General features: G+C 41.9%; 1 protein-coding gene across 1 annotated transcript; it reads left to right on the top strand.

The window, feature by feature from the left end:
• The first annotated feature begins 738 nt into the window (after window positions 1-738).
• Window positions 739-26,628, top strand: LOC138690613 (poly(A) polymerase gamma-like). The gene is given in 26 exon segments (XM_069810669.1): window positions 739-1,410; window positions 3,295-3,491; window positions 4,264-4,367; window positions 4,813-4,926; window positions 4,962-5,169; window positions 5,263-5,320; window positions 10,226-10,384; window positions 10,461-10,527; window positions 11,200-11,281; window positions 11,364-11,473; window positions 12,706-12,759; window positions 13,831-13,942; window positions 14,631-14,720; window positions 15,352-15,490; window positions 15,647-15,719; window positions 15,805-15,925; window positions 16,243-16,327; window positions 16,736-16,789; window positions 19,180-19,299; window positions 19,639-19,748; window positions 22,079-22,200; window positions 22,293-22,462; window positions 23,385-23,491; window positions 23,568-23,783; window positions 23,786-23,806; window positions 24,694-26,628. Coding segments are annotated over 26 exon segments (2,829 nt in total). The 5' UTR covers window positions 739-1,405; the 3' UTR covers window positions 24,825-26,628.

Genomic DNA, 26,628 nt, shown 5'->3' with positions numbered 1-26,628 from the left:
AACATGCTTTGCAATTGGTGTACTTACTGCAGCAAATTTTCTGCTCTTCCTGGCCGTCTTCTGTGGTTTTCAGCCTGCTTCACCTCCACAGAAAGAGATACCGTGTGTATGAAAGAGGCCGTTATGCGTCTTCCCTTAGGAGATGTTTTTTTGTGCTCTGCTCTTGAATTACGATCTGAATTATTTATGCCAACGTTTCAAATAGCTTTTGGATTCCCTGGTTAAAGTATTCTGAACCTACCCCAGTTACAACGCACAACTCCCACCAGCCATCAGTTTTTATTTCATGTCATTTTTCATGAAGTAACACACATTGCAGCCAGAATCGTGTGTTGCTGTTCCATGGTTCTTTTTACAGTAGTTTTCCAGCTGTATTCCTCGTCCCCATGATAAAGAGTGTTGCCAGTATTTCTTTTTATCTTAGAATACACATGGTAAGGATGGTTGCTGGATGTCTCATCCTTTTTAAGGCTGTGAAGGCATGCTCTGACAAGGCCTTTTCCCAGACCCAGGTATTCAGGGATGCAAGGTGTGCCTATCCCCATCAGCTCTGTGAAGGATTTAAGAGAGCTTGTGCGCCTGAAGGCTGAATGATGCTTCTGTGTCAGAAGCTGAATTTCCGCCAGCAAAAGCAGCTTCCCCGACTCTTTAAGCTGTGTGTCCTTTTAATGCTGCAAAATGTAAATAAGGATCCTTGCGTACATCTTTCTCAATTAAATGTGCAGTGGATGCCTTCTCGTTCAGCTCGTCTGGAGCTTAAAAAGCAGCTTAAAAATACCGGACAGGGTAATTTTTGGTGGATGTGGCCTGAGCCTGCTTGGAAGAAAACTGGATTGGTTACACAAGTCTTTATGTGAGGCCCAAAGAGAGCCTAAGGTTTTGAGTGCCCTCGAATGCTCTTTTCAAGTAGGTTAAGAGGCACATATACACCCTGTAGTGGTGTAAGGACTCCCCAGAACATCTTCAGGACAGTAAGCCACTGTTTTCATGCAACCTCAGCTAGCGTTGTGCTGCTCTTTGCAGGATCGGGTGAGCGGTGTTGTCTTTGGCTGTGTGGGCTTAAATGTGTTTCTAATGTGCATGTCAAATAATTGCCTGTTAAACAGACTGCCAGTGCGGCTGAAGCCAGTGCTTCCGAAGAAGGTGAAATAGAAGCTTTGAAGATAGGGTCCTGCTGTGAATACGATCCAGTCAAGTAAGTGTTGATTGTGTCCAATCTGATCTTTGCAGATTGTGGAAAAATTGCAGAGATGTTTGTTTTAACAAGAGAGACACATGCCTACCTCTTTGTTTTTTTCCCCCAGACCATTTAGTTACCCGAAGAAACCCTCGGGTCCGCCTCTGCCATCATCTGCTTGCTTTCGTTGCAGAAAACGTGGCCACTACATAAAGAACCGCCCGACAAATGGGGTACGATTGTGGGGGACTTGTGGTGTTACTTAGTTTTTAATTGTTTTACCTTGGCAGTTACGTAACAAATACATGGATACTCATATTAAGACTTGTTTCTGTTGGGGTGAAATGCAGAGGTTGTATGGCAATGTTGCAGAGGCCTTCAAAATTCCAGGGGAAGCTGGAATTATAAGTGTGAAATTTTCTTTTTCCTAGGTTGTAGACATTCAATATATCCATAGGTCTTCCTGGGTGAACTTTCATGCATGTTTTTATATCTTTCAGTATTAGTGGAAATGTTTCTGTTTTCCACTCTTTTTAATGGCAGTTCACAGTTTTTATTATTTTGTACAAACCCAAGACATTTCTCTCTGCCCCATCTATTGAATATTTGCGTGTTTTAATTGCACTAAGTCCCTGGTTGAGTATTGATGCCATTTAAGCGTAGTCACTGAGGGTATATGCGTGAGGTCCGAGTTCAAACTTCACGTGTATGGACAGTGAATGTAGGTATCTGCAGTGAGTGATTCAGAGCACCGAATTAGTGTCTCTGAACTGCGCTGTGGAGGAGGAGCAGCGGGTTTGTGTCTCTTCTCTGAGTGGATGGTGAGCTAAGGGACATGTCACCCTTAAGGAACCTGAAGTTAAGCCAAAGAATGTCGCTTGAGTTGAAAACCCTGCTCAAGCCTTTGGAACATCCTGGCTATATTTGTTTAGGAGAATAAGTATTTCAGTTGAGCATCCCTTACGCTAGGTAAAAGGAGAGGGTTAAAGGCTTTTGCTGCTTAAAATAATCACTGGAAAGTCATTTTAAGTGTGGGTCTTGAGGTACGTCTGCATTTCTTTTCTGAAGAGGACACCAATTTTGAGTCTGTTGCCAGAATGAAAAAGAGCACAGGAATTCCAAGGAGTTCTGTGCTAGAGGTACCCGATACAAAGGGTGCTATGCTGACAAACACTGGAAACTATGCAGTACCAACTATGAAAGCGTAAGTGTGGAATTAAGTGGACTGACCAAAAAGCGAACGAGAGAAACCACGCATAAATATCTGAGTGGCAATGCCACCGAGTTGGCCAGCATCTGTCGTTACAGGGGAGGAAGCACTGTCATTGTATCTTAACCTTAAAATCTGTGATGCTTTCTAATGTTAGAAGAGGGTGGTCCTACTGTTCGTGTCCCTGGAATTTGGTTCAAGTTGTGGTATGCCAAGAATCTGTGTTTCTGCAAAACATTTCAGTAGCGTTTACAGTGGATTTGTTCTCTTTGAAAGCTCATTTTGCTTCTGTTTTATGTTTCAAAGGCTTCTTGCCAAGTTTAACAGATGGCTGTTGGACTGAGATTTCCTCCCCCTCTGACTTTTCTGAAATCCCATGTGTGAAACAGACTGAAGTTTTCCTGTTGCTATACAGTGAGAAAATACTGCCGTGTGCTGACAGGAGTGGCTGTTTTAAAATGACCATGGTAGCACTTCTGGTTTTCCGTCATGGATCTCCTTCTGTAGAAGCTGTAACATAGACTTCTTGCTTTTATAAAATGTAATTGCTCGGAGACTAACGTTAATGCTGAGCCTGCAATTTACATGCATCCTCTGGCAAAGGAGAGGTGGGATTCATTTCACCTGCTTTCTAGCTGTGCAAAGATTATTTTTCTAGTCCGAGCTTCTTTCTGAGTTGATCCAATGAATGGGAGAGTTCTGCAGAAGGAAGATTGTTCCTCCCTCCCTCTTCTAGTGTTGTGGCTATAGAAAAGTAGTTTAAACTAAGCGCCTACCTTTTAGGAGGCTAATGTGGAGCGAGAAGAATTCCATCTCTTCTCTTGCTTTGAGAAAATGCAAAGCTTGGAAAAGTTTTCCTCTACCCATCTTTAACTCGTTTCTTTTTCCTTCCCCACCCCTCCTCCAGGGAAGCTTATGCTAGAGGAAGGATGGAGAAGCCTCCCTTTTTACCAGAGGAGCCGTCCTCTTCTTCCTCCTCCTCCTCCTCCTCTTCCTCCACCTCAGACGCTCCTGTTCCAGAGGAGTTGTCATGTCTCATCTGTAAGGACATAATGACTGATGCAGCTGTTATTCCCTGCTGTGGCAACAGTTATTGTGACAAATGTAAGTGTTACTCCCATGTTTGTTAATTGTAGACTCGCATCTGATTTTCTGAAAGCAGAAAGAGGAGGGAACAAAATTACTTTGTTACCAGTTCTATTTTATGCTGAAGTATACCCTGAACAGGAAAGGGCTCTTCTGGTATCAAGGGCGAAAAAAGCCAGGAAGCCTTTTCCCCTTTTTAGGTACCTAGTTAAGTCTTCTTTACAAGCGGAAGGATGCGTATGAGGAGAGTGGCTAATTGTGCAGGGGATTACAGTATTAGATACTGAATGCTTTTAGTTTGTCCACAGCCCTTTGTCTCATACAAAATTATATAGCCAACTCTGGTGAGTTACAGTGCTCTGCAACAAACGGATAGTTAGGCATTTAATCCACATTCTTCTCCACGGGAGGGTTGGTTAAAACCTTCAGAACTCGAACCTCCTAATGGTTTTTTGAACCTACTAATGTTTTTTTTTGAAATGCATTTTGTTCATTAACCTTGAGGTTGGGGACTTCTCGCTGTACTAGATAGTGGGGAAAAAGACTAGTTGCAACATCAAGACACAGCCTACGCTACATCTTCAGATGTTCCAATGGTGAAATACAAAACTGTATAGTTATTTGCTGCATACTAGAAATTTTTTACACTATTGAACATTTATAGCTTCACGCTCTCAGTTCAAGACCATATTCACCCATTAATCATATACATGTCTTTATGATTGGTGAGAACCCCCAAAACTTCCTTAGTTTGGCTAAATGCTATTTTGATTATTCTAATTCTACACAGGTATTAGAACAGCATTACTGGAATCTGAGGACCATATATGCCCAACGTGTCAGGAGACAGATATTTCGCCCGATGCTTTAATTCCCAACAAGTGCCTACGCCAGGTAACGAGTTTTACATAAAGTGCTTGTAAGAAAAGGCTATTTGTAAAAAGCGGAAAGGGAAGAAAATATTAATTTACATCTCCTTAAGCAAGGCGTAATTGAATAAGGCTAAATTGACTTTTCAAATACACTATTTGTTGCTGTCACAGAAGCTTACGACTCTTTAGAGACGATCTGGCAAATTCAGGTCCCGCTCTTACTGAACACGATTGCCTCGCTTTCACATTTGGCGTTAACGCTGAAGTACTTTAAATTCAGGTCCTCTGAGCTACCGGTCATTAGTATCAGTGTTCAATGTGACGTGTTCATACATCTGTATGTTGGTTTCTTTTAGGATTGATGGCATTTACAGGAATACACGAGTAATTTTCCTCTGTGAAGGCTTTTGTTTGTATATCTGCTGAAGTTTCATCATACCTTCTTGTAAATGCTTTTCTGCCTCTAGGCTGTGAACAACTTCAGAAGTGGAACTGGCTACACAAAAAGGCTCCATCAGCAGATTCGGCAGCAGCAGTGGCGGCAGCAGCAGCCGCCACCGCCTCCACCACCACTCATGACTGTTACACCTCCTGCTGTTCTGGTGAGTGCCGCTGAACCATCTACATCTTCCTCTCTGTCAATCAGCAGTTTGTTGGAAGAGAAGGTAAGCTTTATTTCAACATATGCAGTGATTCTTATATTGTAGTAGAGCTTCTTTTCCAACTGTCTGCGTTTATTCACAAGGGCTGTCGGGTTCCTGTGCGAAGACAAGCAGCGTTAGCAAGTTGTCTGGGCCCCCAAGGACAGTCAATACCCACCACTGGTAAGGAACTGTAACTTTAGAATTCCTTTCAAAAAATTATCTTCAGATCAACTGAATGGGATTTTTTGCTTTTTCCTCTCTCCACTCCAAAAGGTCATCCGGGGAGAGGCAGTACAATTGGCTCAGCGGGTGGCAGACCAGGCTGGGAACTGTAAGTATTCTACAGAAATTCAACGTATTACTACTTGTAAGCTGTTAAACGAGGCCGTAGCACTTAACTTCTGCAACAGCTGATTCATAATGCAGTAAGTATGCACAGATAGTTGTGGAGAATACAAGCGCTCGTTAATTTTTCAATGGCCTAATTTGAACTGGCTTTAAGAAGGGGGATCTGTGCTTGCAGTGAAATTATTTAAAATAAACCTCCAGGACCTGATTGAGAAGAGGACTCTGACAAAGGAAGTCTTTTTGAGGAAACCAGAATTACCTATCAAAATTAAATACAATTAAAGGATCAGGTGGAAAGCCACCCTTTTGGTTACTGGCTGAACAGGGCTGTAGAAATTGATTTCCCAGTAGGAGTCAGCCTCCAACATTCTTTTTTTCTAACAACTTAGTTGATGCTGATTGAGCAAATTCTTGGAAAAGTCAACGCTGTTCTGTTATGACCATTTGGAATGTCTTCGGTGTAGTCAGCCCAAATAGCCAAGCTGCTTTCTCTCAGTTGGCGAGAGAGGAGTCTGTTTTATCTGTGATTGCAGGGTCAGGTCAGTCCTTCCTTTTGGTATATATGTGTTATAGATAGATAGAATGTAAGGGTGTCCTGTGTTTATAAAATCTTAAATCAAAACAAACCCCAGGATCCATCCCACAGATTGTCTAAAATCTCCAATTGAGTAAGCAGGAGAATAACAAGTCGGGGACAAGAGCAGGCCAAATACATCATGGTGAGGCAACAACGTAGGAAGCGTGCGTGGAAGAAGATAAAAGAAGCTTGGGAGAAGATGAGTTACTATCCGTGCAGTACTTTGCAGATCAGAAGCGTGAAGTGTTGGCACGTGCGAGATGGGAGTCTCTTTTAAGCCTGGGCAGCCTCCATCCACAGTCGCAAAGCTGAGTCTGAGGAGAGCAGACTGAGGGAAGTGTTGGGGGTGAGGATGTGGAAGGCTAGTAGGAGGGTCAAGAAATGAGTGTAGTCTCAAATGAACAGAGAGCAGGGAGAAAAAGGCTTCAGTTGAGAACAAGAAGTGCTTGCCACCACGCTCCCGCTTCATTGGCTTTCCTCTTTAAAATGAGGGGAGAGAGAGTAACAAACCGTGACGCATGTGTGGGGGTTTCTTTAGAAGCTCAAATCGAGGCCGCCCGAACAGTGAACGTACCCAAAGGACTCGGGCCCCAACACTACCAGCATCAACACCAGTCTTTGTGCCTGTGCCTCCACCTTCCGTGTATCCTCCAGCACCCCATGCGCTTCCTCTTCCACCGGGGCTACCACCAAGCCCGTTTCCTCCTCAGTTTCCACCTGGTCAGCCTCCGTCTGCTGGGTACACTGTCCCCCCTCCAGGATATCCCCCATCTCCTGCAAACCTGTCATCAGGTTGGGTACCAACAGCAGTACCAACGGCTCATTCAAATACCAACCCAACGAGACAAGCACCTCCTTTATAGAGTCATATGTAGGGTTTAGGGTTATTCCATGCGGGGCCCGGACGATAGAACACCAATATGATGATTAAAGTCGCCAGTTTATTGAGCCTAGCTGATCATTCTTATACAATTCTCTAAGTTGTTTAGAAGCTTTGATTGGCTGCTGCATGCAAGCATTTGGTGTCCACGCGCACAAACATAAAATGTGATTGGTTATATCGATACTGTCCACGCGTATAAACATAAGATACAGTTAGTTATACTCGCTCTGTACACGCGCATAAACACAGGACATAATTGGCTATATTAACTAGAGCATGAGAAACTTGTCTCAGTCCAGTTGGCCAAGATAAGCCCCTGGATTGAGGTTGTTGGTGCCAAGTTCCCTTTATCGTGGAATGTGCACCTGTGTTCTTCTAATTGGGATGTTTCTTCTTCTATCTTCTTGTTTATTCTGTTCAAGGCCTTCTAAAGGTGTCTGGAACGCTCTTGCGACCATGAGCTACTTTCAGGCCCAGTAACTAAGTTCCATATAATTGAACCCTACAGTCATAGAATCATTTAGGTTAGAAAAATTTGTCAGAGCCCCTGGTTTTAACGTAGTTATGCGTAAGGTTCTCTGTGCGTGTCTCGGCACTGCGTTGTCACCATAAGCTCGTAACGGCCTGCGGCTGGGTGCTGCTCTCGGGCTACCAACCCAGCTTCAAGGCAGAAAAAAAGGTGGCTTTCTCTGAATGCTGTCGTCGGGAACAAGGTGCTTTAGCTTGCCAGCAGGTGTCTGCAGGCTATTTTTAGCATGAGTTTGTGTGGTAGGAATGGGAGGTGTAGGTGGTTTTACTTCAGTGAAGGTCATGGGGTTTGGGGGTTTTCTTGGTTGGTTGGGTTTGGTTGGTTTGTTGCTTGGGGGTTTTTTGGTTTGGTTTGGTTTGTGCTATCAATTTTGGGGGTTCAGGAGCTAATTTGCAGTCATTCCTCCTCCCAAGTGGTGAGGGTGGAAAAGGCTGGAGTGATACATTTCTACCTGGCTGGAGGCAAGCCAACCTCATGAGTGGGAGAGACGCATTCACGGTGAAGGCTCCTACACCGCCCTGATGGCTGAAGGCAACTCCCTGAACTGTAATAGTGTAAACTTATCCGTTGTCTCTCGGAGTATGCAGGAGAAATGGCTCGCAGCTTTGTGAAGCTATAAAGGAGCGACGAACCTTGGAACAAATCAGTTGAACTTCTTGTACAAAATTGGGATCTCTCGCAACAGAAGTATGTTGGAGGTGTTCCCTATGGTGGACAAATCATAGCAAGAGTTGGCAAAATATTAAACTGCCACAGACTTCTCATTTAAACAGAAGGCTGGTGGAGGAATAGGTAGTATGCCACGTATGCTACTTTGTCTCATAAGATCTCTTCTTTGTATATGCCTGGCAGCCTGGTACAGTTGAGAGAGAGAGAAGGAAGGTTTTATGTCTTTAATTATTTATTTAATTAATTCTAAAAGGGGAACGAATTCTATTGGGCATAAGTCACTCTCTCAGTAAAACTTTCCAAGTGCCATTTTCCTCAACTTTTAAGGTGTGAGATCAAATTTTCAGTAATACATGCAAGCAGCTGTAAAATATCTACTATTGACTAAAAGAATTGGCTCTTCATAATATCAGATATATCTCATTGATATTGTCCTTTATGTCAGTCTCTAATTATAGCCTCTGTAGGAAGAATGGAGCAATGAAAGGCAGCTAGGTGGTGGCCTTCTGTACGCTGGAAAGATCTTGGATGCTAGCAAAGTCTAGAAGCCATTCTTGTGTTGTGCAAACTTTCTGAAGTGCAAGTTGTACGCTGCAAGTAATACGTAAAGCATGTAGGAAGTTGCTGCTGTAGGCGTTTTAATTTAGATGTAATGCACAGCAATTAAACATAGGCTTTCCTTCTGTATTTGTTATGAAAATGGTATCATAAGAAGGAAAATACGCATTAGGAATATTTTTGCTTATGAAGTGGAAGTTGACAATGCCTATAAACAAGGCAAGGCAAATTAGGTCAGGGCCTAGTTACACTTGAAAGTAAACAGCCGTTCTGACTGGGGAGACTAGTTAATAGGACTACAGTCCTAATACCACCCCCCACCCCCTCCAGCTTTTTGGAAAAGGCCTAGAAAAAAGTTTGAAAAATGAGCTCATAGAGAAGGGGGGTGGGGGAGCCCACTAGGTGACTAAAAGCTATGTCTCTAGTTGGACAAAGCTACTCTGCGAGAGAGAAATCCATCTTCCCTCAGTGGCAGAGTAAAGGCAACAATTAGAAATAAGGAGTTGTAATAAGCTATCTTTTTAAAATCAAGTGTTGAGGCTGTCCTTTGAGCATTTCCTCATCCCATTCCAGCCAAAGTGGGTCAGATACCTTAAATAGTTCTAAGCGTCTCTTGACTAACCCAGCTAAGATTTGGAGCTGTCCATTTGTGAAGTAGGAAAATAGCCGGTTTGAATAATGCCATCATTAATCCCTGTAGCCTTAGGGTCTGGATATGGACTCTTTGACAAGCACGATGAGTTGTAGACCTTTTTAATGTGTGTCCCCTTTTGCTACCAGTGTTTCTGTAGAGACCCTTGATCCATTAAGTACAGTTCTTACCTCCTGTGCCACTCCTTTCTCTCTCCTGGTTTCAGCTGGTAATGCTCTGCCTAACTGGGCAGTGAGCTAGCTAAAGCAGATTTGAGCGCCTTCTACAAACAGAGCTTAACTTGTGCTGCTCTGCGTACATCTCTTGGATTTAGATTAAACCAGATGTATGTAGAGCTAAGCCTCTGAGCTATAAAAATGGAACGCTGTGTTAAGAGCACAAGGCTCTGCTAGCAACATTAGCTGCAGATTGGTTGATGTTTTCCTTCATCCTCTTCCATAGACAAAACCAAGGTAATGCTGAATTTACTGCAACAACTCTGTTTAACAGACCACTTTGTCCTTGCTCTGCAATCAACTATAATGTCCTTTCAGAATCAGTAGAAGCACAGCAAATACATTGAACTAAAAGAAGCCAGTGTTAAATTGTCTTGTTTAATGTGATCAGGAAGCTGATGGGAATAACCTTAACTCAAAAGTGCTGTGAAACTGAAATGTGTCCAAAACTTGTGCTGTACGTAGTGTCACCCTTAGTGGATTTCAAACCTTTTCATTTCCTGGCGATCAGTTCTAACTGTCTAGCGCAATGCAAATACGCTGTCTTCAGATGGTAGCAACTTGGATCTTTTCTTATATCCACAAGTGCTTTTTAAAGACGTAGTTTCTAAGTTAGGTCAAATTATCTAAAAACCATAAGCAGGATCTTTTTTCCCTCATTTATGTTAATGCTGGGCAAAAGGGCAGAAGCTGATTTGGAAACCTGTAAGCGGAAGGGTGTTTTGCAGTAAGGTGGTGGTGGTTGTTTTGCTGGTTTTTGTTTTTTTGTTTTGTGGAGTCTTTGGTATTTTATTTTCTCCCCCAGTACTCCTAGGCTGCAGAACCAGCCTCCAAGGCACTATGGAATTACTTCTGCAATTAGCTTGGCTCCTCCTACGGATATAGATTCCATTCATACTCAGAAGCTGCTTGAAGCGATGAAAGCATTGGGGGTATTTGAAGAGGAGGAAGAACTGAATCACAGGTATAACAAGACTGTAAAATTTGTTAATGTCCTGGGGGTTTTTTTAGGGCAAACTTAACATGAGTTTTCTTTACAGGCTGGTCGTTCTTGGTAGACTGAATCACTTGGTCAAAGAATGGATTTCAGAACTTGGTGAGAGCAAGGTAAGGTTTTTTGATAGGTCCTTATCAAAACAGCTGAAGCCTTTTTGTTTCTTCCAAAGGCGATACTAACTAGGATTTATGCTAAAGTTCAACATTTAACTTCCTTCTTAAGTATCAAGGAGATCTGTAGTAAGAGCCATTGAAATAATGTATAAAAGATACTTCAGATGAAGACCTTCAAGTCCTTGGGGCACTGAACAAATTTGTGAAGTGGCTCTATCAGTTGACTTGTAGCGGTTAACAAAGCTGAAACAAGACATTGTGGGGGGAGATAGATGGTAACTGGGCAGTAAACTTGCCCCAGACAGCCTACAGCACTCAATCTAGTTTGAAATTATTACTCTAGACTTGCCTTTGGTATGGCTCTTAGATGGTGTTAATTTACGTGGGTCTGCTGCAGGGAAGACTGATAATAGGTCTTAATTTGTTTAAATTGATGAAGCGACTGCTACATTACTCACCTTTTTTGTTGCTGTTGTTTGTGAGTTGCAAGCACTCCCTTCAGAAAAACAGTATCAGTCTATTAGACTAACAACTCGGTATGGGAGGGAGAAGACATTGTTTATGGAGGCTGTTGTAGTCTTCCTAAGTAACTTATATGCTAGTTAAACTTGCACGTAGGTCAACGTGTATCTTCTGTTCTCCAGAAAACTCTTTCTCTTCTACCCACAGAATCTTCCCCCTTCAGTAGTAGCAAATGGTGGTGGCAAAATATTTACGTTTGGTTCTTACAGGCTTGGAGTACACACTAAAGGTAAACTTTTGTTGTCTGGTCATAGTTGTAATGTTTGAAAGTGTCTTCCAACAGTAACAGAAGAAATGGCATCTCTTTGCAGGTGCTGACATAGATGTGGCTTGTGTTGCTCCTAGACATGTAGAAAGATCGGATTTCTTTCAGTCGTTCTTTGAAAAACTAAAACGTCAGGAGGAAATAAAAAAGCTAAGAGTAAGCAAGCTCTCTCCTTGATAGATTGTGCAACTCCGACAATAAGAATATTCCTGTTAAAGACTCCTATTGGTAGTGATTGTCTTACAGACCAAAATTAAAGAGGGACTTGTTTCTGAGCCCCTTGTAAAATACTGTCTACGCAGCAGGAAAGTGTTGAAGTCAAGCTTTTGGTTCCCTTCCCCAATGACTGTACGTCCAATGAGAATCTCTGTGGTTCACTTCTCCCCTACCCATGGTTTGGGAATGAGTGGGCTATAGTATCCAAAAGCAAGGTTGTCCCTAGGAGCCTTGCTTTCATCTTAGCTGTAGCAAGGGGCTTGGCAAGAAGGTAACTGCATGCAGGTAGAGGAAGGGGCAGCCTGAGAGCTAAGGAAGTTGAATGTGATGTGGAAAGGTTTCTGTCAGTACCTTTGCCATGGTGTTCCTCTGGGTGTACTTTAGGACCTCTAATTCATTCTTCTCTGGTCCTGTTCTTCTCTGGCTACTCAGCCTGAGACTTTGTAGAAGAGACGCACAGTCAGCTTTGCATAAAGTCAATAGGAGCTGTGCTGTGACTATACAAAACTGCCTTGTAAAATGACCCTCTGGTGCACATGTTGTGTACCTTGCGTATAGAACCGAACTCCTGAGAAGTGTTTCTCTCTGCCTGGTCTTCCTTGTGCAGACATTTTGAAAGACTTCATATGCATAGCTAATGAGCCTTTGTTTAGGTGACCGAAGACAGACTCAGTGGGCTGTGGCACCTTTCTGACAAGTGGTCTACAAAATTGAAAACTGTCCCATAAGGTAGCTGATAGCATCTCAGGCATGGTAGAAAATAAAAATACAGGAGGCTAGCGCGTGCTGTCAAACGCGGACAGAATTTCCTCGCTTTCTCTGGATGTTAACCAGTAGTAAGATAGCTACAAAAATCTCTTGCTTTTCTTCCTCACCACCAAGGTAAGTACCTTACAACCTCTGATGCTGATGGCTCATTGTGCACTGTTTGTTCATTACAATACATGATCAGCCTCCGAATCTCTTGGCTAAATAACTTGTTAAAGCTAGTATTATACCATCTTAGTGCTTGCTATACTGCTTGCAGCTTAGGAACAATTCTTTTGGTTTGGAAGCAACTCAGTCTTTATACTGAGTAGTTAGCAGTGTAAATTCTGCATTTGGTCGTAGTTCAGGAGAAACATTAAAGTAGCAAACCATGTTTTCTTACACAGTTATCCTCTCCTTTCCAGGCAGTTGAAGATGCATATGTACCAGTTGTCAAGTTTGAGTTTGATGGCATTGAGGTAAGCATTTGTTTATTTTTTTTTTAAGTGGGTAAATTTTTTCTTGCTTTGGAATAGGATAACTTTTCCAGGGAGCTGTGACTGTGCTATATTGGACCGCAACGTATCCGAGGAGAAGACATTGCAGTAGAACGGGAGCTTATAGGAAAATAAGCCCCTAGGGAGCCTAGCAGGCATGGGAGCATCAGGGACATCTTTTTCTAGGCCTGTGCTGTAGACCAGGGTAGCCTGCTTGAATAGCATTTATCCCTAGGATCGTGCAGAGTGGGAGCAGAGGCGGTGTCCTTGCTAAGTCTTCTTAGCTCTGCCAAGCTAGGTACCTACAGAGGGATGTGTACAGTGTAGTTCACTGTACGAATCATGTGAGCAGACTAAATGTTTTGCTGCAAATCCAAAATGAAGTGGTCATGGGACAAACAATCTGGAAAAGGGAAAGTGAAAGTACTCATTTGCCTCCCGCCTAGGTTTGTCAGCTGCAGGAATCCAGCTATCTTGAATACATCCTATACAATGAATCAAGACCTGCCTGCTGTAGTACCTAAGCAAGTTACTGCTTGGTATCACTATCACGAAGAGATTTATTCAGTGACCTTTTTGTGGCCTTTATCTGGTACAGACTTTCACAGGATAATCTTCTTGCCTCAGACTGTACTAAAATCCAGATACTTCAGGATCAAAAGGGCTTACTGCATAAAGGAAATGCTCTCTCCTTTGCTGAAGGATAGTTGAGGTGACTGAACTTAAGTCTTAATTCTGTGAATAATTTTAAGTTCCCTTTTGATTGAAACTCTAAGTCTAGAGTAATCTTTTCCAACTTAAAATGCCCTCTTCCTTTCCCTGGCTTAAAAAGAAAGGGGTGATGCAGTGAAGGCTTTGTAAATAAAATTGGGAACTTCTAGAAATTACATTGAGTCTTCTGGCAAATAAATCTCTTGGGAGATGTATCTATAGTCACATAATTCTAAATACAAATGTTAACCACTCTTTTTAGACTTGAGGAACTGTCCCCCACCAGTGTGCTGTTTGCAGACTGCGGGGCATTCTAACGGTTGGCACTTTTTTCCTCTTAAGATTGATCTCGTGTTTGCAAGACTGTCTGTGCCAACTGTTGCTGATAATCTTGATCTCAGAGACAACTCGTGTCTCAGAAGCCTGGATATAAGATGTATACGGAGCTTAAATGGTAAGCATATTTGCACATCTTTAACAAGAAAATGTTACTAAAGTTGGTATGGAATGCACGTTACACACCCCAAGTTTCTGTACAGGATGCAGAAACTGATCCCCTGTATACTTGAGATCTGAGGAGGTGGCGAGTGGGCTTAGATTTAGCTGTTTCAAGTTGTGTGTTTAGATAGACCTGTGTTTCATGTTTCTTTGATTGGGGTGTGTGTGGTGTTCCAGTTTGCCACAGAAGCTGCTTCAGATGAATAGGTAGAGCACTTGATAGAGAAGAATGTGTGGTAGTTCATTAAAAAAAAAAAAAGGATATTTAAAATACCTGAAGCCGAAGTTGCTCACTGTTTAACACGGACTGGTTTAATTGTTCCTGGCTGTTGAAAGAAACCTAGCTTTCGGAATCCTGTAGAAGGGCCTTATTGAAAATTGTTGGCTGTGGTCTAAAGTATGAAAAAGCTGTTGGGGGCACCAGTTGCCTGAGGTGATACTGAATGTGTGACCTCTAATTTGTTATGTTATGTGTCTGTAAGGTTATGTGTAACCTCTGATTTTTAAGGTAATACAAAGCAAGTAATGCAAACTTGTTTTCATAGACTTGCAGGACAAACTGTAAGCTATTGATCCAGTATAGCACAGAACTGACTTGTACCTGCTACCAGGAAGTGCTGTACTTCAACTGTTTTTTCTTACAGGCTGCAGAGTTACTGATGAAATACTGCACCTAGTGCCAAATAAAGAGAACTTCCGGCTCACGCTCCGTGCAGTTAAACTGTGGGCAAAACGTGAGTAATGTGATTGTTTGTGATCTTTAAACTTTTCAGAGGCACCTCGTGCTGAAAAAACAATAGCGTTAGAAGTCCTTCATCTTTGGATAGCTGTTTAGATAACAGGTTTTAGTTCAAAACCTGTGTTTTGGTTTAGATTCAAGGACTGTCCGTGGGGTAGATTCTGTGTTTTTTTTAATGGGGGTAGAGTGGGGAGATGAGGGGAGTGCCTACAAGACAAGGTGCTGCATTGCTTACCAGGAACCTGACTAGAAAGGATAAAAATGCCCAGTGAGGTATAAAAGCTTGATAGATAAGGAATAAGAAAATACCGTTTGCGCATGTGACTAGAGCAAGTGCTAGAAGAATGGCAGAACCTTCTTCTTAAGGGAAGTTGGAGTGAAGCAGTAGCTGTAGCAGTGCAGGCAAATTTCAGAGTAGCAGCATTTTGGGAAGTGGTGTGGTACCGATTCTTTTTCTCATCGCTGTAAGGACCAACAGTTTTGGCCTCGTTGCACTGCAAAAATAACTGACTTGGAGGCTGAAGGGTGCTAGGTATTCTATAGATTGTGAAGGTGGTGCTGTAAATTTGAAGGACTATACTTGGGCATGGGAAGACTACAGGCTAAGGACAATGTCTGCATTGTAGGACGTGGCATTTACTCCAACGTGCTGGGATTTCTTGGTGGGGTTTCCTGTGCTGTGCTAGTAGCGAGAACGTGTCAACTCTACCCAAACGCTTTGGCTTCTACTCTGGTGAACAAGTTCTTCTTGGTTTTTTCAGAATGGTAAGAGCTATTTATGACTATTTTGATTTGCGTAAAGCAGTAACACTTTCTGAGGTGGTTCTTTATGTAAGATTTAGACCAACACCATTCAGTCCTACCCTGAATTACATGGCAGAGTTTTAAATGGACGGTCAGTTCCTGGCTTTTCTTGTTTAGGGAGTGGCCAAGACCTGTATTGCTGAAACAACAGGAAGAGAGCAATCTTAATTTACCAGTATGGGACCCCAGGGTATGTAGACATGGAATTTGGAAGCCTTTAACCTTTCTTCTAAGCTAAGCTGCTGGTGCCGAGCACAATTGTTTTAACATCACAGGTGAACCCATCAGACCGATACCACGTAATGCCTATCATCACCCCAGCCTATCCGCAGCAGAACTCTACATACAACGTATCCACATCAACGCGAGCGGTAATGGTGGAGGAGTTCAGACATGGTAAAGTTCTTTCCATGCTTATTAACTGCTTAAAAGGTGTAATTCTTGCAATATGAAACCACGTTACCTGACTTGGTTATATTCCGTGCGGTGTTGTGCCCTTTTAGGCAGAAGAGTTCTCTGGGAAGTATACCTGTTGCAGGCAACAAGGGACCAGTTTTACAATGAACTGTTGTAGTAGGCCTGTATTGTGTCAAGGGAATTCCTGCGTTTTGATCTGTCAATTACTGTTCAAAACCTTTCTCTTATGAAGTTTCTGTCATGCTCTGCTAGTCTTAAAAACAAAATGGTAGTAAGGTTTTCAACCTTAATTGTAGGTCTTGCAGTTACGAATGAGATTCTCCAAGGAAAATCAGACTGGTCAAAGCTCTTTGAACCACTGGACTTCTTTCAGAAATACAAGTATGTATGAAATCTGTTACCTGAACTTGAAATGATTGCCGTACTGGTTAGCATAGTGAGTTTTAGCTTGCAGTCGAAATACGAGATGGCATTGATATGTTTGTTTTTCAGAAGCTGGAGGTAGTCATAGGAATTTTGGTAAGGATAAGTAGAGGGAAGATAGAAAAACTGTTTGTGTTTTGCCACTGACACTGTTTTTATTAAAAAAAAATCAGCTCTGATACTCAGAAGGCAGCAGAACGCAATTCTGAAGGATGTAATCAGTTTTTCTTCAGTTAATACTGTGCTGCCTGCAGGATATAATGTGTCTTGTCTGGAAGTCATTTTCTATACATTTAAGGCAGTTTTGGTTTCATTTGAAGGAATATCAAGTCCTGAGCTAGGATGTTACTTTTTCTTTTCTTCTAGACATTATATTGTGCTGACTGCTAGTGCCTCTACTAAAGAGCATCACTTGGAGTGGTAAGTCTTGCTTTGAGTGTGGGTTCAATACATCATTGACGCTCAATTCAGTGTTGCGCTTCATTTGGTTAATACAGTTCACAAAAACAAAGTATTTGACTGTGCAGCTAGGCATGGAATACAGTACGGAGTTAAGTAGACAGTTCCTCAGCAAAACTAAAAGCTTTCTTGTGAAGGGAAGTTAGCATAAGTTATCTTGCTGTTTAAGAAGTTAACCTAAAGACCTAAGTCATGATGAGAAGGAACAAAGAGGGTTAGTGTGCCTATGCTCTGTGTCATCTGGAGAAGCAGATGCCAAGAGTCTAAGGAGACTACTTACCCAAGGCTACTTCAGTTAGGAAGATGTTCCTTGTTGCAGAGACTGAAGTAAATGGGGATTACTTGATGTCATCAGATGCGTAGTGGACACTGGAGAGCTTGATCTTTTACTGACTTACAGAGCAGTGGTCTCCAAACTTTTGTGCACTCCTGTGAGCAAAACAACAACAAAAATAGTCATTTTTGAACACATAGTTGCGGTCTATATCTACTTCTTTGCAAGTTACGTACACATTACTGAAGCTCTAATCTTTTCTTCCTGGACCCAGTGGATTGTCTTGTGCACCCCCTGGGGTACGTCCCCCCCGACACTTTGAAGACAACTGTTGTAGAGCCTTAGAAGACTTGGTTTCATAGCTTTTTTACTGGATGTAATATTTAATTTAGGACTAGATTGCACTCAATGCTAAGTTGCTCTGGTTAGGTAGTCCGCCTGTTCCAGAGCCTACTTTTCTCCAGTGAAGTGAAACAAGGCTGTTTAATCGGGGTGAAACCTGACCGTCTGCACAGAGTACCTGAATGCTGATAAATAGTGTTTACTGAGTTTTAATCTAGTAGTGTGCTCAGGCATCTTGTGTTTAGTGCTGGAAATGATCATCTCGGCATGCTTGGTAGTGGATAGGTAAATTGCAGGAGTGCTGATCTACTTTGTGAAAGGTAATGTGAGAACCACTTCAACTGTGGTTAGAGAACATGACTGCTTCTGACATGGTATTTGTCACTGTCTCAAGGGAGACATGCCAATAATAACTTGTTGAACCTGTGTGAATGGGCTGACTAACTGTGAGTCTTGAAATAAGGGGAAACGGTGAGGAATTAAGGTACTGTAATGTGTGTGGTGTTCTTATTCTGAAGAAACGAGTGCTTTGCCTGCCTTGCTCAAGTAAGCAAGGAAAATAGCTGTGTGTACCAGACCCCTGTTCTGAGGACACTTTGGTTATACTTCAGGGTTTGGCTTGCAGTTTAAGGCAAATGATTTAATTCTTGTGCTACCTCTGAAAGACATCTTCTTTCCTGTTGAAAAATAGCTCTAGTAGGTAATACCTCTTACCTGAACTTGTTAATTTGTTCACTTAAAAATCGTGTCAGCTACAGCTTGATGTCAGTCACAGTTAGGTATGCAACAAGGAGTTATGGGCAGAGGGCTTAGAGCCAAATAGTTTTTAATGTGACATGTTTGAAGTGAAGAAGGCTTATTGTATCTCACAATAAAGATGAGGAAAGTTCTGGCTGCAGTAAAAGCTGACGTTTTTGCAGTGACAGAAATGGCAGCAAACGGGGCTTAGTTTTGCATCTGGGAAAATGAAAAGCAGAAGACAAACCTGCTTCCGTTTGCTCTAAGAACAAGTTTAGTTCACCAGCTCTTGAATGGATTTGGGAATAGATGGCACATCTCTGTTGTTCATCAACATAAGATACTTGTGAAGAACGTACAGAGTTCTGACTGCTTTCAAGGGTAGCAGTGTTTTAGGTAGAAGGGTAAAATGCCAGTACTTCAATAGCCTTTGTGGTCATGATACATTTCTTGGGTAAGTCTCTGATGAGACTGTGTTGACTGGATCGTTTGTTTATTAAAGGAACTGTATTCTTCAGTTTGGCTGGAAGAGGGTAAACTCTTTTCACAGGTCAATCTGCAGGAAGAATAGCTTCTTTACTCAGGTGTAATGGAAGAGTTGTGCTCGAGCCTTTTCTAAACGGTTGTTCTCCTTGGTCTTTGGGGTAAAAAAGAAGTTTTGCTGCACTTCAAAATGCAGCCAGAGGTGCTGGGAATCTGCTTCTTGTTGATATTTTCATCACAGGTTGTATGTTGAAGTGTTGTGTCTGACCTGTTAAGAGCACAAGTTAAACTTACTTACTGCCTCTGTCTTTGGAAACTTTGAAGCTCCAGTGTCCCTGGAAACATCTCCAGCTCCAGTGTGTGTGATATAAATATCTAGTATCTGCTCAGCTGAATGAAACTTACTACTTACTGACTGGTTAGCATTTTTGTACTAGCATTGTATTGTAAGAAAGCATATAACTACTGTGCTGGATACAGTCAAAAATGAGTAAATGTCTCTTGTTCTTATCAGGATTGGCCTTGTGGAATCTAAAATTCGTGTGCTGGTTGGAAACTTGGAGAGGAATGAATTTATATCTATTGCACATGTAAAGCCACAGTCTTTCCCTGGCAGCCGAGAACTTTGTAAACAGTGAGTTTCATTACTTTTCTGAACTGAAGTGTGGCTGATGTATTGTACCTTGTTTATATTCCTTCACCTCAGCTTACCTGTGAGAGATGCTCAGTTACGTACCTACTGTTTTGTAGGTACGAGGTGTGACGGGCAAGGTTCTGAGCATGTAGGATCTTTTTAAAGAAGGGAGAACTTGAGAGAGGAGTTCTCGGAGAACTTGAGTATGGGCTGACTCCAGTCTTTAGCTGCTGCGTACAACTAAACTGTTTTGCTTAATCCCTTCTTGAGAGTAGATACTAGCACCCAAATAACTGGCATCTGTGCATAAATGATAGATTTGTGACTCTGTCTTTTTAGGAGTGGATATGTGTCAATGTGGTTTCTTGGAATCGTGTTTAGGAAAGTGGAAAATGCAGAAAGTGTTAACGTTGATTTAACGTGCGTTATACAGTCATTCAAGGATACAGGTAAGCCTCTATTTTGCTCTAGTCTCGTAGGGTTTCATATTTTTTTATTCTAGTGCAAGTTGCTTCGCAAAGTGAATTGTGCTTCCTTCTGGTATTAGCTATTAGCTATTTCTGTAGCGCGTGACACGTAGAAGATTAGCCTTAGAAACATACTATTTTGACGCTTTGGCAATGTAAGTCCACCTTGAAACAAAAGTGTGTACTACGGTCCTATATACCATATCCCATATGTGAAATAACAGTTCTGCAGGTCATGGTAAACGATCAGAAAGGAACTGCGATTCCTGAAGTGGACAGTCAGATGTGAAGCCAGGAGAGAGATGTCCATTTACTGGGTGTAGCTACACTTGTCAAAAGCAGTTGTCAGTTGCTGAACTTTGGAAGTGGGAATTAACTGTATCAGGCTCTAAAATAAGTTGTGAATGCCTGTTGACAGTATTGTTTCCAAAAGAACAGTTTGTGTATGATACCATCCCAGAACTTTGAAAGGCAGTGAGTGGTCGCATCGTAACGACATGCAGTCTTGCACGTCGAGCTCCATGTTCATCTTACTTTATTCCTTTTGATAGATGCAGAAATGAAGTAATATCGCAAGCGTTGTTAGATAATGCTAGAATAAAGGGGGTTGGGGCTGAGCAGTCGTCTGAAAGTATAGGTCTTTTCCACAGTCTGTTTACTTCTTCCCAAGCTGACTGCTCTTGTGCCTTTCAGAAGTGCACGTGTGCTGTGAGGCTCATGCCTTGCTATCATAATGACAAACTAAGGAAATCGGGTTACTCTTCTGAAGTGACAAGTGTGTTTGGACAAAAAGTTCTAAACAGTGCACTCCTTTAAACTCTTCATCAGTGCAAACAAACATTTCTCCATGGTACCAGCGTGAGCTGTGTGTTGTGTTGCTCAGACAACATGAGTAAATGCAGTAAAAGCGGACCTTCTTTTTAGCTCACGCTTTGGGATATGAGAAAAGCACAGAAAATAGGCATCAAAACGCTTGTCTGACTTTCAGGCCAGGTGGGGTGACTTCCTCAGACTTGCACTGTTACCCGAACTGATGCTTGTCTTGTACGTTACATCCAGTGGCACTGTGTTTGAATGTTGTGGCAAATGTAAATCACGTCAACAAGGTTTGTGTACTGCTGAGAGGCTAGAACTAATGTTAAATCCTGTATTTCTGTGCACAGACTTGATTAGCAGAGCTGTGCGCTCTCAGTTTAGTGAAGCACAGCCTATCGTGTGTTTCAGATATAGGGTTTGAACGCAGAGAGGTTGGCCAGAAAAGGTATTTCTTGAGAGGTGTGATATCCTTTGGCAAATGTGGGAGTGACCAGTAGTTACGTGCAAGAAAGCTTTTATCATGTGCCTTGACTTTGAGAGAATATTTTTAGAGGGCAAAGTTGATGGGCTCAAGAGTATAAGGCTCACAGTTTGGAAGGCTTTTGTTAAATGAACTTGATCTCACTTTTCCATAAAAACATTATTGAATTTACTTTGAAGCAACTGTTCCTGCTGGTGTGAATGTTCATATTTGTGCTTTTATTTCACTTCTAGATCTCCTGCAGAAAGACTTGTTGTAAGCCTTTTTGTTTGGGTTGCATGTCCTTCCTTTGATTCCCACTCTGTATGCTAGTAAGCTGACTTTCCAGCTATGCTCACGACAGGCTTGTTAAACTTGTCTAAATGTGCCTTAATTCTGTAAAAACTGCTGTGCTAGTATAGCGTTTTTTAGTTGCATGAAAGGTTGTTTGCAGGCACTTAAGAAGAACTGGTTTAAATTGTAGTGGTTCTGATAAGTCAGATGTCCTTCAAATCCAGTCTGTCTTGGACAGGTAGAGTTTTAACACCTAAATTACTGAAAAGTTGTATGATGTTACAGAACTGTTAGGAAAAAAACGCACAATCGCCACTGTAAATATCAAATAAACAAAACTAGTCTGAATCTTGAGTAAGGTGTCTGTTCTCTCATCAGCTGAGCACAATTGGGTTGATTCAGAAAGTCATCGAGATCTATCTTCAACCAGACAACTAAGGGTTAAGGAGTATGATCTCCTTCAGGTTAAAATCAGCTCAGAGGTGAGCTGCATGACTAGCAAACCACAGCTGTAACTGAGCACATAAATGCATGTTTGAACTTAAAATAGCTGTTACGTATCTGGTCTGTACTGGATGTGAAATGGGCACCTGGGGTCACTTTCATCTTGAGACAACTTCTTGTTCTTTGTTTGGGCTGGGCAGACTTCAAGGCTTGCTGTTTCTAACAAAACCATGTGTAACTTTGACAAATACCCAACGCAAACATTCCCACTAAGCTACAACACTAAATTTCCTGTTAGTTTACAGCCAGGCTAACTACCTCAGTGTGCTAAAGGAAGGTATGAAGATCGAGGCAGCTCATGTGAAGAGAAAGCACCTCCACCATTTTTTGCCTGCAGAAACCTTACAGAAAAGAAAGAAGGTATAATAAAAATTGGGCTCTTCTGGCAATATTTTTTTTTTTTGCTTTAATAATTACTTGAAGACTTCATTATTTTGATGTTGTTGTTTCAGCAAAGCATGCCAGGTACTAGTCAAAATGCTGGTGGGCTTCAGCGCAAAAGGACTTCTTCAGATGGAAGCTGTTTGGACAGTTCCAGAGACACGGGCTCCAGAACACCAGATAATTCCTCTTTGTTACATAAGATTTCTAAAGTGGACACCTCTACAGCCGGGAGAGAAAGGTTAGCACCATAACCTTAAAGCTGTGAAGAAGCTGCTTTTTAACTGACTCGCGATGTGAATGAGGTCTAGGATTTCCTGTTTGAATCTGTGTTGTTCATAAGCATGTGGAGGGCTCTAATGGCGTCAGGAACAAAGCTGTCATCTCCTTTGGGCACGTGGGGGGAGGCAGGTTAAAGAAATCCTTGAAAAAATGAATTTAATGTACAGGAAGACATGTCAGAAGAAAGGAGAAGTGGATACCGGAGGAATTATTTGGTCTTGAATGTAGATCCCCTTGGGCTAGTGTGTAACTTGAAGCCGGAGTGTTTTTTATGTAGGTAATTTTGTTCCTTCTAACAAAAAGTATGGTTAATGCCAAGCAGTATGATGTTCTGCTGAAGTGCTGATCTTGATCACAGCAACACTAGAGCTGCTGCTGCCTTGGTGCAGCAGTATGAGAACTCGGGCAGTAAAAGTGTGTGTCACTTCCTGGGAGGTCTGCTTGTTCATGAGCTACTTCAGCCCAGGAGGAATATGTAATCTTGAGAGTAATAGCCCAAGAGTACCAAATGTGTAATGCCTGCTGTGTTCAGACCATTTGGTACTGTAGGAGTAGCATTAAAAATAAAATAAAATGGGATGCCTGTATAGGTAGAGCAGATACATTCATGAAAAGCAGTACAGAGTGCTGGATATACTAAGCTGGAAGACAGTACAAGTACATAGAGACTGACTAAAAAAAACGCTGAAGTTTAAATTTGCGGTCTGAAGTTCAGCAAAATGAAGATCTCGTGCTAGATTGCCTGTGAGTTTTTGTTGTTTGGTAGAGCTGTGACAATGAGCTAAGAAGATAGACATGTGTCTTGCATGGGCTTTCTGGAAAGGAAATGTATAGTATTTTACAAACGAGCATTTTATAACTCTAGCATCTGACTCTTACAGAAATGCTGTGTACCAGAAATCTAACGGTGCTAACAAGAGAGAGAAGCTACCTCGTGTAGCTGTGCCATCAGTGTCTAAGGGACCCTCCATTCCTGTTCCTGATTCAAGTATGTATTGACGTAGTGGGTGGAATGCAGTCTTTAATTTCATGGCTGAACTCTAGAAGCGCGGTGTCTCTTACAGAAGTGGAGGCTACAGTTGCAATACGAACATTGGGACCTCCAGTTGGTAGCACCATTCCAGGACGTAGCACAGCTTCTCAACCAGGAGCACGTTTTGTCCAAGGACAGCACGAATTAAGTGGGACTCGAATTACAGATCCTAAGAACACTGCACCTAAACGACCTTATTCAGTGACCACTGAAGGACCTCATTCACCTCCATCAGAAGAACGCCCCAAAACACTAGCAGACGGAGAAAAGGTAAGGAAGGGGGGCTAGGCCAGGGAGGGTTTGAAGTAGAATTAATTCTTGATGTGCAATGAATGACATAACTGAGAAGAAATGCATATATGCATCCCCAGTGGATTCAGGAATCTAAATTTAAGCATAATGCTAGTTTTACTAGGATGTAGGTGTGAGAAATTGTCTTGAACGTACTGTATAGCTATTAAACAATTCTTTTTTTCCCAAGATCTGGCACTAGTGACTGTTTTTGGTCTGGTGGCAGGCTCTCCAAATGCTACTGTACTTGTATATTACTGCACTGACCGATTGCTCAATGAACTGGAAGCAGTTCTTAATTCAGAAAAAAACCCCAAATCTCAAAAGGAAGAGGATATGAATCTTATAAATGTGGATGTATGAGCTAATCTTGTTCTGGCAGATGATTTTTGAATGCCTCTTGATAGTTTCGCTGCTTTAGAAATCAGCAGCCTACTCAACAGGTTGTCCACTGCTGAAATGACCGTGTGGAGTTGCTTGTTAAATCTTGTTTTTGTGGAGGCTTTTGATGAATGCTTGATTTGTTTTCTTGCTATACATAACTCTCCTTAAACAGCTGTTTGTGTGGCTTGACGTCTGATTTGAGGCACAGAACAACTAGAAAAAACTCAATTTTGACACTTGTAAAGAATCAGCTTGCAGAACTGTTACCTACTGTTGAATACTTCAGGTACAGAGTTCAAGGTTTGGGTAGTACGACTTCTTGCGAGGCTTGAGATTCCTGTGTGGTAAGGGTAGTGTTGTCTAAATGTTGTTTTAAGAATGGCCACTAATATGTTTAATGTGTTGACTGGAAGCTGTACTCAAATATGAAGGTAACTTCAGTATAGCAATTAATTTTGAGTCTGTGTGTTCTGTTCTTCTAGTTAACTGGCCAGGATTCAGCATTCAAAGGCGGTGGCAATCCAGAAGATGTCAGCAGCAGATCTACAGACGATGTAATTGGGAAGGGGTTTTACTCAGTGGGCTAACTGAAAAGCTGAATGGACTCTTCTAGTGCCTAGACTACCTCACATCAATACTCTACGCGTTTATTGATGTAAACAAAAATATGCTTTTTAGTTTAACTTTTTTCAGTCTTCATTTCCCAAATATATTCTTGTAAGAGTTATCCCTATTAGTCTTTTTAAAAGTCTTGACTGTCACTAGCTGAAACAGCTTTGGAAAAGGCCACAAAAACCAAGCTGCCCTGTGACTTGGATTCAGAATGTATGTAAACAGGTTAAGTAGTTACTGCAACCACGTTGTGGTTTCAAGTGTGTATGAACGTGCTTGTATTCATTTGTGCTTTCCTAGTGCATGTGCATATATTGTTCTTGTCTTAAACTATTTTCCCGTTTGGCACATACACTCCTGGTCATCTATCACAATGGTGCTCAGCTTCCTCAGCTAGCAGCTGTCCCCTGCCTAACACGGCCACGCGCTACACAAGTATTGCCTCCCATGGAGGCCCATAAATAATTGACGTATTGAAGACAATGCAGCAGAGGATGCTACCAAGGTATGGAGATGATAGACGTGTCCCATGCCGTTGTATCTGATTTTTGTCTTGAGACTGCTCCAGCATGAGACTTGAGGGCTTTTTTGTTGTCGCTGGGTAGGAAAGCTAAACTCAGAACACACAGCTGAAGATGTACTTAAACATTGCAATAGCCAAGGCTGTTGTGACACTGCTACCCACCTGCAAGGTAGAGTCTTGAAAGGAATTGGCATGCAGAGAGTGTTTTCAGATAAACCCTGAAAGCTGTTCTACGTGGTTACATGAAAACTTGTAGTAGTCTGAAGTTCCAGTTCTGTAAACCGGTAACACTGCTTACCCAGTTAAGTGCATGAGGGTTTTTTGAGGGGTGGGGAGAAGTTCTGATCCTATGAAAGAAATGTTGTGCTATCTCTTTATTGTAATTTCTTTATAACTTGGTGTTTTTGTAAATGAAGTTGTATGTTTTTCCAGAGTATTTTCGTATGTACTGTAAAATACTGTCTTCCAAAAATAATTTTTTTTTTTTTTTTTTTTTTTTTTTTTTTTTTTTAATGCACGTGGGATCTGCTTAAAAACCCCAAACAAGTAAACCAAATGTAAGGCGGGCAGGGCAGTGCCACAAAAAATATGTTCTACAAAATGATGATGTCATGGTAGAGTAAATTTGAGGAGACTAGGAACACTGCTTTCCTGCTTCTAGTATTTCCAGGTTTTGAATTCACACCCTCTGAATAGTGCAGCTTGCAAACTGCGTTGACAGCTGAAGTCCCAGTTTGCTGTGCGGACAACAGATACCCCTGACTTCTTTTAAAATTAGTTGCTTGGCTTAAACCGCAATTCTGAGCTCTGATCATCTTAAGCATCCACCTCAAACCCTAGTGACAAGACCGAAGGGGCATGTAGCTATCTTGCACGGCCTTCATTCTCCAGCATTCCCCCTACTGCTGGTATTCCAAACTTGTGGAGAAAGCATGACCATGACCATATACTTACCTTTTTTTTCCCTATTACCTCTGGTTTCCAGCTTGCTTCAAGTGCAATTCATCTCCTAGAAAATGTGCCTTAGTGGGTTTGAGAGGCCTTATTCCTCCTTCTCCCCTCGAAAAAACCCAAAACTTAAGAGTGCAAGGCTTAGGTTTACTCACAGGTTAAAATTAAGAAAGAGAACCCATGTTACTTAAGTGGCTTTTCGCAGAGCTACACCTTGAGTTTATAAAATGGTTACCTTGGTTTTGTGACCTGTGTTAAAACCATGGTCTTTCAATACTGTCAGGTCTGTGTACTAGTTACAGTAGGTATACAACTTCAGCACTTGTGTAAA

Source organism: Haliaeetus albicilla, chromosome 22 (assembly GCF_947461875.1).
Source record: "Haliaeetus albicilla chromosome 22, bHalAlb1.1, whole genome shotgun sequence".
Classification (NCBI taxonomy): domain Eukaryota; kingdom Metazoa; phylum Chordata; class Aves; order Accipitriformes; family Accipitridae; genus Haliaeetus; species Haliaeetus albicilla.
The sequence above is the reverse complement of the archived record's forward strand: the minus strand, read 5'-3'. Positions and strand labels throughout refer to the sequence as shown.